Source organism: Rhizoctonia solani, chromosome 3 (assembly GCF_016906535.1).
Source record: "Rhizoctonia solani chromosome 3, complete sequence".
NCBI lineage: Eukaryota > Fungi > Basidiomycota > Agaricomycetes > Cantharellales > Ceratobasidiaceae > Rhizoctonia > Rhizoctonia solani.
In genome coordinates this window covers 90,803-99,793 of record NC_057372.1, presented here as the reverse complement: position 1 = coordinate 99,793, position 8,991 = coordinate 90,803, and the positions used below count along the sequence as shown (strand labels likewise).

At 46.3% G+C, this 8,991-nt stretch overlaps 4 protein-coding genes across 4 annotated transcripts; 2 read left to right on the top strand and 2 right to left on the bottom strand.

The window, feature by feature from the left end:
* Nucleotides 1-482: 482 nt before the first annotated feature.
* Nucleotides 483-1,853, top strand: RhiXN_02439 (Ty3/Gypsy polyprotein/retrotransposon; the record flags this gene model as incomplete). The annotated part of the gene is made up of 1 exon (XM_043322258.1): nucleotides 483-1,853. One exon carries the CDS (start codon nucleotides 483-485, stop codon nucleotides 1,851-1,853), a length of 1,371 nt encoding a protein of 456 aa, XP_043177754.1.
* A 586-nt stretch (nucleotides 1,854-2,439) lies between these two features.
* RhiXN_02438 (uncharacterized protein) lies at nucleotides 2,440-2,716 on the top strand (the record flags this gene model as incomplete). The annotated part of the gene is made up of 2 exons (XM_043322257.1): nucleotides 2,440-2,526; nucleotides 2,579-2,716. 2 exons carry the CDS (start codon nucleotides 2,440-2,442, stop codon nucleotides 2,714-2,716), a joined length of 225 nt encoding a protein of 74 aa, XP_043177753.1.
* A 484-nt stretch (nucleotides 2,717-3,200) lies between these two features.
* Nucleotides 3,201-3,845, bottom strand: RhiXN_02437 (ATP-dependent DNA helicase Q-like SIM; the record flags this gene model as incomplete). The annotated part of the gene is made up of 2 exons (XM_043322256.1): nucleotides 3,201-3,656; nucleotides 3,756-3,845. The coding sequence occupies 2 exons, from the start codon at nucleotides 3,843-3,845 to the stop codon at nucleotides 3,201-3,203; spliced, it is 546 nt and encodes a 181-aa protein (XP_043177752.1).
* A 3,730-nt stretch (nucleotides 3,846-7,575) lies between these two features.
* On the bottom strand, nucleotides 7,576-8,675 carry RhiXN_02436 (uncharacterized protein; the record flags this gene model as incomplete). Its single annotated transcript, XM_043322255.1, has 5 exons — nucleotides 7,576-7,782; nucleotides 7,835-7,957; nucleotides 8,005-8,193; nucleotides 8,253-8,392; nucleotides 8,444-8,675. 5 exons carry the CDS (start codon nucleotides 8,673-8,675, stop codon nucleotides 7,576-7,578), a joined length of 891 nt encoding a protein of 296 aa, XP_043177751.1.
* Nucleotides 8,676-8,991: the final 316 nt, after the last annotated feature.

Here is an 8,991-nt window from a genome sequence, read left to right as displayed (position 1 = left end):
ATATATGCATGATAATTAAATTAAATTAAATGGTTTAAGCCTGTACACGCGCTGTCTGAAGGAGTCGCTCATCACTGAGGGGCTCCTCTGTTAGAGGATCTCGACTAAGGGCGTCAACTACTCTACAAACATCAGGATGAACCCGGGCGGCCTTGTTTTGAGGCAAGTTAGACTTCGGCATGAGGTGTGGGGGGATATTAGAGGTTTTCAAAAGAATTATTCATTCATTACAACTAGGCAGAGTAGTTATATACAATAATTGGCTGAAATTTCCAGTATAAATGACTAAGCGGCTATGCCGTGGCGACTGTGGCGGTGTAGCTCAGTGAGCACGATTGCGAAGCGGGTGGCGGGGTTAGTCAGCTAATAAGCGACTGGTGTTTCCGGCGTTATTGCAAGCTGAGGGGCTGCAAGCTGAGGGACACAACTGTAGCAAGTTCCCAGGCGTAAAAAAACACATCAAAAATATCAAAGTAGCCATCATGAAAGCACACAACGCGCTACTAGATGCACGAGTGAAAATGACAAAACATGCAAACGAGCACTGGCGCCCGGCAGAATACAAAGTAGACGACTTAGTATACATTTCCACCAAGAACATCCAATGGCCAAAAGGTACATCAAAGAAATTGTTGGTAAAATACATTGGACCATACAAGATAGCGAAAGTAGTAACCAAAGGAGCCAGCTACGAGGTAGAACTAGGAAAGGACCTACAAGCAAGGGGCATACACCCAGTGTTTCATGCGTTGCTCCTAAGGCCACACAAGCCGGTAGATGACCGAAGATTTCCCGGACGAAACTTGAATCAAGTAACATCAATCGGCGAAAGCCCGCAGGAATGGGCAGTCGATAGGATTACATCGCACAAAGGAAAAGGCAGAAACGCGATATTTGAGTTAGTATGGAAAACTGGAGACCGAACCTGGGAGCCGTACCAAAACATCAAACACCTCGAAGCATTAGAAACTTACCGCGAGGCCCAAGGAGTACCCAATGCAGGGAAACTGCCAATCGGAAAAAGTGAGGAAACTAAGAGCAACACTGAAAAAGAAACCAAGAAAATTCAATTGAACACGATAGCATACATAAAGGACCCCCAAGCAAAGGCCATCAACACCACCCCTCACTCAGAGCCTTGCACATACACTCTACCAATGTCTTCCAACGCTATCCAGATGACCGCAGAGACTCTCCAAGCCGTCCTGAACGCGCAGGCGAACGTCCAGATCGAATCCAACAAGACGCTCCTACAGCTTGCAAGAGAGACCGGGCAGCGCCTCAAGAACATCAGTATGGGCTACTCGCGACGACAGCGCAAGGCGTTCAGGAAGAATAACCCGCACCAAGACCCAAAGCACATTGGCCGACGTCGCAAGCAGAAGGACAGGCAAGCGCAGAACACACCGAAAGCAAGCCACCCCGTAGCGACGACCAGCCAGAGCGCAAACTTGCCCATGGAGAACATAATAGGCGCGATGGCCAATCTTGGATTTGACAACTACCTAACCGCCACACCAACGGAACTGCAGAACATCCCCTTGGCACCGCCGGTACCCGCATACACGCCCGCTCCGATCCAGGGAGCCCCCGACTCGTTACCTAAGGAGCCACAAGCTACTCATATTATTCGGCCAAACCCCCCACTCACACTCCCACAAACAGCGGGGACGAACAACAACCAGCCCGCACAGGAGCCCGTCACCATAGCTGTAAATCCCGCACCCACTCGAAACCCCAGCAACCAGGCAAACGAAGAAACCATCGATTACAAAGACGACTACACAATGGACGAAACCCAATACAACCAAACCGGACACGCTGGCGAGCCGCTCCACGGCCCGGAAGGGTGAATGTGAGGCGCGCGCGGCACACACATGTGGCACCGCCACTAGGTCACGTGCTTCTCATCTCACACTCTCGCTATCGCTCGACTTGTTTCATTACGCACACACCAATACAATAGATACAAACAACACTGTCCCCACTGTATGTAAACCCCACTCATGTAGATAGAACCGGACCATATCCCTTGAATACGAGACTTTGGCAAGTCATACCGGCTCGTCCCATAAGCCCCGACACCGCCTCTTCACTCGCGTTCGACACGAGGTCCCCACGACCTCACAGGCGGCATATCATACATGTAGCCATTCATTGAGCACTCAAGCGCTGTAAGCAAGTAATTCTACCTTGAGTACTGTGGTCTTAAACGCAGTAACACTTGAGATAGCCTTTAAATAAAGGATGATAGGTTTGGGTGAGGGTGAGGGCTTAGGATGGAGTGCAGAGGACAACAGCAAGAGAAATTTTAAAAGCGGCAAGACAATGACTTGGTCATTGCGGTGGCGGTGCTAATCTCCCTAAATTGAGACATTCCGCTCAGTGAGACATTGAGCTCTTGGACCATGGTTGCCATTGTTCTTACCTGACTTGACTATGCCTTGTCAAAATTGTGAGAACCCGGTTCGTAATGATGCGGAAGATCCCCCGCCTCCCGGGCAGTCCAGGAGACAGATGAGAGAGGTGAGTACATGCGCCTTATCGACTGAGCTGAAGTTAAAGCAGTTTTATTGAGCAAGACATCCAATCTTTACAAAATCAAGTACGAATAGCCAAAGAGGGTCAGCAGCGCGCTGAACAAGAGGCCCATGACCTTCAAGCACAAATTAACCAGCAAAATGGACAAAATCAAGGGGTTGTTGGAGCAGGATAACTGGATACATTGAGTTGACTGATCTTAAGAAGCGTAATTTTATATTCACGCATTCAATTGTTTGCTCTTGCGTTGTAATTTCCCCTGGGATAAGGGAATCCATTCATGTACTCTGGGATCTTGAGAGCACGGACATGTACCTTTGTTTAAAGAATCTGTAGTTATGAAGCACTCTTATTTTGGATAAAATTGATGCCGTTTGTGACCATAAATTGATTATTCTGAGTAAAAAAAACAATAGTAACTGTTAACCATATCCCGCACCTCAGTATAGCCGGTTACGGCAAAATCTCCCTAATTGCGCTCTGCCACAGCCGGCTTCGGCATTGCAAAATCCAGTAAAGTCCGCGAACCGGCTGTAGCCAACCTTCTGGTTCCCTGATGCTAGCTGGTTCCCTTTTCTCTGTGCATTGACTCAATTGACAATATTATAACCCGGAATTTGCCTGACTCAATGTCATGAGACTCTGGTAAGCATCTGCCGCTAATCATAAACATATTGGCGCACCTTTATAAGCCCTGGTGGCATCGTCATAGAGTTTACAGCAATAGTACAGCGCGCCCAATTGGTGAGTACTATTTCCTGCTCCATTTCAATGTAGTTCAGAGGCGAAACAATCCACACAATAAGCTCCAGGTCAAGGAAGAGATTAGGTATGAGTGGCAATGTCTTACCATAGCCCGTTCCCGCTACCAGCAGAGCATCACAGGCTCTGCGATACAGTGCCCAAGCAAGAGCGATTTGCCATACGCAAGGGTAGAATCCGTTAGCCCTTTTATTTGCTACTTGGAGAGCTTTGGTGTAAGTCAAAGGCCCAATTATTGGTGGCGACGGCGGACTTGGAACAGGAGCAGGAGCGGTATTGATAGCTCCCATATCCAAATCGTCAATTTTGTCGATGCGTGTAAGGTCTTCGTCCGTTAGTTTGAGCCCTGGATACTATTTGGCGACTTTGAGTGCGTTGGAGATGGCTGAGAAGATGGACAGGGTAGCTGTGAGGATTGTGCAGTTGGTGTAAGCCTAGGTGTATGCACTCACCTTGCGCTGCTCTCCTGGGTAAAGGCCTTGTAGAGCAAGCTCTTCTATTTCATCTTGCAATAGTATATCTTCTTCTGCTTTGTAGCCCATCGGTCAGTAGGTAGTACAATGCTGAAAAAATTGTCTTCGTTCAATAACACTTGGGTCACACTCTGGCCGCTTAGCTCGATCGCGTATGAACTCATATGAAAATATGGTTTTGCCCATACTCAATTTTAATTCAGAATCTGCGTCTTGAAATTACTACATAGATATTTCAGTATATTTTGATGTCCAACTAAAGCTTTACATGTTGAGTCATGTAGAAATATTAAGTTGCGGCGGACATATGCATCAAGACATTCACCCCCTCTTCGGCGCCAAAATGTTCCAAGCCCCGTGTTGGGTATAAATTTGAAACCACTAAACAATCACCGTCACCACTACCGTTACCGTTTCCAATACCTGTGATACTACAAAGACCCAGCACAAGTCGCGCACGGGGATTGTGTACCAGGTAATGTTTAAATAAAGGTCAGCGTTCAAAAATATAGGAGTCCAGTGTAATATATAGTATATTTTTAGTGATGGTTCTTTGAAATATTAGGGCTACTTACCGGGTCAAGAAATATGCGGCCTTGGTCTGGTAATTGTCCTGCTCTCCTAAGTCCAACAAATACACTTCATACTCAGCGGGAGTACTTGGTGTTCCGTGAGGCCACAGCACGTCGGCCTCTGCTACAAAATGTATGTCTTCACGCGTGCTGTAAATAGACAAGCTTGGTCCCAGTGAACAAGAAATAGATCAATCTGGTGAAACTCATCGGCACGACCACGCCGGCCCAGCATAACTGTGAGGGAGCTGGGAGAGTGTGGTTTTGGAAGGAGAGGGGCCTTGCACACGTGAGGCGCTAATTTGCAAATGTGATTAGCGACCCACAAAGCCGGGGGGAATTGTTTTGGTCAGTTGGAACCTTCCACTTTGCACACACGTGTCAATCTCTATCTGTTATATGCCTGACCCGTTGCGTAAGTGGCGGTATTGATGGAACCATAGCTCCGGCTAAGGCTAAGCAGGGCCAACCGCCTCGTAAGGACTATGTTCGCTTACGGGTTACGGCCCCGGCATTTATACAGAATTTATTCTGTGTAAATCACCTGGGGGAAAGGCTCTGTAACAGTTAGGGGGTTCTCGATTTTTTTCTTTGTAATTTACAATTTGTGAACACGAACAGTGCTCCTTGCGCTCTCGGGAGATCGGTTGAGTCCGCTGCGTTTGCCACAATTTGGGTAATCATGCATTTAACTATGGTGTAAGTAGTATATATATTGTATTTATGCAAGCTACCCAACGATGACACATCAACAGGACGGATCCAGGCAGGCAAGTTGGCAAATCCCGCAAGAGATCTGTCGACCCGCATGTCTCTTTGCAACATCAAATCACTCGATAGATACGGGCCAATGTACGTACCAGTGCCCCATCTTAGGCCTGCCGGGCACTGACTTGGACTCCCACTCGCATTCAACCGCCACAACGCAAAACTTGATTGATTGGGATTGCCTCATCTCTTGACAGTCATTGAATAGGGAATAGGAAGCCGGCACAAGACGATGACAGAGTGAACAAGGCAACGGGGAGGGTATTGACCAGTTGCCCCTGTGCGAGAGCAGCCAACCTCAACATTTACACCGTGTACCCAAAAGCTACGGATAGTCCGACCCTGGGGGTCGGATGCCCGGGAATCCGTACCCTACCGGAGGTAGATGCGCACGGCTGGGGTGCGGATGTGAAAGTCCGACCCCTGGTGGGGTTCGGATCACTGTCGTCTTTTGGGGCTGACTCTTGCCAGGGGTCGGATTTTGGTGCCGGTTGAATGCGTTGAATGGCCTGGCTCTATGGCGCGTGTTGGATATTTATGTATAAAATCTTGGCTACACTTTCAGGTAAAGGGTCGGATCTCTTGGGAAATTGTAACAGTTGGTTTCCAAAATAAACTTCTTGATTGCTTGCTAGACATTAGTTAGACAAACAAGTCATGTGACTGAGAATCATTTTTGTATCAATCTCCGTATAAGGAAACCCTCAGTCTGTATATATTATCCGTCTCTTGAATGTTCTGTGATATCCATCAGCTTGGCTGCTCCGGTTGCGCTTTTTTGCATCCGGTGCATTTTTGTGCAATCCATCCGCCTGTGCGCGCGTCCGCGCAACCGTCCACGCAACCGTCTGCGCAACCATTGCTGCTGCTGCTCCCGCCCTGCCAAGGTATATAAACGCCTGCCCTCAGACGTGCATGAGTTTCCTCCCGCTTGTCCTCCCGCCCCCACCTCTGACCCTTCCTACTTAGCTGCTATACGCCAGCTAAAAAAAATAGCTAGAATTCTGTAAGTAATTCCAAAGTTATGAAACCCGGCATTGAGCTGATTGATTCTATGCCACAAATGTTTTGGTGGCCTCATGACACATTGATTTTTCCCTATAGTTATATTACACCTCAATTCACAAAGTAGCATACATTTGCTTTGCTAAAGTAAGTAGTTTAACCAAAATAACCTACCACTCAGTTGATGCACAGGCCAATGGGTTCAACATGGAGTTTCAAGAACTTTGAACAATCGTCGCCGCCACCTCCAACAAATCAAAAGCTCAGCTGCAGCACTGTGAGTATTCGATCCCCCCCCCCTTTTTTTTTGCTTGCTCATTATTTGCTCTTTGTCAAGCTTTTGCAGTAAGTCCGTTTTCACCTGTATCATTCAGTTGTCCGCGTCCGTGCAAGTATTGGTTTCAGGACTATCACTATGCTTTTTTTACGCAGCCTTCCATGATATAACGTTTCCCCCATGTTCTCTGCCTCAGCACCCTTGAACCGGACAACGCGTATCCCACATCCGCTCTGGTACCAAATTGTCCAAGCTAGGGTTTAGGCATTGATTCATTGTGTAACGTATTTAGTATTTAAGAATGTGATTCAATTGTCATTATCGTTAACATACAAGAAACCGCACCCAGAGGTTGGATTCTGTGGAGGTCGGATTGAGGGGGTCAGATTGTGCACCTACAAAAATACTGAGAACGGGGTCCGGATTAGTGCGAGGGTCGGATTTTGCCAGTAATCCGGACCCGGGGGCTCGGATTTACCTTATAGCAAGTTCGCACCCCCAGGGGTCGGATCGCTGAGGTCGGATTGTCCGTACCTTTGGGGTATACGGTGTTATTTGGACAGGTAAGGGTATTTTGACATGAATTTGATCCGACTCACTCGCCTTTGATGCCTTTCTGACCCAGTGTGCTAAAGTACATAGCTGATCTCATATGAGCAATTATATATGTACGTAAATATTCCCTAGCTCGTGCACCATACCGCCTTTATTGAGTACTTATATACATATTCTTCCCTTATTCACGCCTCACTAAGAAGCACATATGAGCCCCAGTTTTCTACCTATGTATATACAACTTGGCTATAGACATACAAAGCGCACCGGGGGCAGTCTTTGGAAGATACCCTCCGGTGCTGTACATGTAAAAAGACGCCAAGTACATGATATTCCAAGTATATCTCTCCCAATATCGTCTTGTGATGACTGACTATAGTACCACGTCTACCAAGACTACACAACTGTTACCTGCCTGTCAACAGAGCCGGTCTAGGTACTAATCTTCCAAATTTTGTTGGCGGTGAGCAATAAATAGATGTTATTACAATACAGATATTCCCAAGTACAGTAGATACAAATGCAACATGATTTAAACGTGACCACCTATGTAACAAGCTCATATTGCTGCTGTAACGTGTTGAAACATCGTATCAATTTCTGGATAGCCGTAATAAGCGCTTCAATCCAGTTCCCGAAGCTGGGATAAGATTGAGTGCAGCTTCTCAGACCCTTCCACTGGCCACCGATACAGACCTAGATATCTCTTGGTCTCCGCATCCGACCTCCTCCAGCAGCAACCCAATAGGCAAAGTTTTTCTACTTCCGGGTAAGATAGCATGGGGAAAGGGGAACTTGACAATTTCGAATATAGCAAGTCGTATTCAGCCTATTTTTCGGTCAGTAAGTTGCGCTTATCTAATTTCCGAAAGTCTACTTACTTGAGTTTTGGGTAAATCACGGAGCTGCAAGAAAAATCCTAACTCTTCAATTTGAGAACAAGTAGGTCGCAAATTATTTATATCGAAAAATTTGCTAGAGACCCATATGAGAGCAATTAATGGCTAGATATTGTTAGTTGGTATGTGTCAAACACTGGATTGCAACTCACATTTGATGTGTCAGCCGGCTCTTGTGGTTGTGCTTGGGGTTGGGTTGTTGCAGATCTCATGCTGGGAGTCGTGCTTTGGGTTGATGCTATGTCGATAAAGGACTTGCTCCGACTGTTACTGAGAGTGCCATTGTCGACCTCCATGTTGTTAAGATTGGCGTTCTGAAAAGTTGTATCTGTGCTTTTCCCCTAATAATTATGTCAGTATAATAATTATAATAATAAGTACAAGAAAAATCGTCTTTTACCTGAAACTGGATTGCGATATCCGGATACATTTGTATCATTTCGCCAACCTGTGGTTGGATCCGTTGCCATCTTCCTTGCCCGTTTTGAACTTCTACCATTGCCAGTACGGCAAGGTGTCTTCTTGGGCCTTTGGCCTTCTCTAGAGAATTGTGAGCCATCATTACATAATATATTAATGGGTTTGTCTCACTGTATAATACGCACTCCCCTGACACAGGGTTGGATGGCCTGACAACGTTGCAAACCCCATCCTCAACAACCCATGACCAGAATGCATTTACAAACGGTTCAAGCGGACACTTGGGTCCAGTGTCTGTATTCACAAACTGAGCTTGAAGCAACTCAGGTAAGACCCATTTTCTAATGGGTTTGGCCGATTTCTTGCTCCCATAGATATGTACTTCATAAGCGGGGGTCGACATAGTGAAAACAGAACAGCTAAGGTAGTAGTTGCAGGTTAGGGCCGCTTTTAGTATTCCTTATATACCTATACATTGGGAGTTTACAGGATCTCGATGATGCTCATTGTATTAACAATTTTCTGTCCTTATTCAATCTGGTCATGTCCTTCCATACACCAAGGTAATATCCAAGCTACTCAATCACTTCGATCCCCAATTTAACGTTTGTATTATTAGATTGAGAACTATATTAGATGGTTTTATTTCAAATCCTCAAGTTTGGGAACCCTGTTTGGAATAGAGTCACTCGTAGCTACAAAGCGTGGCAGCCATTTGT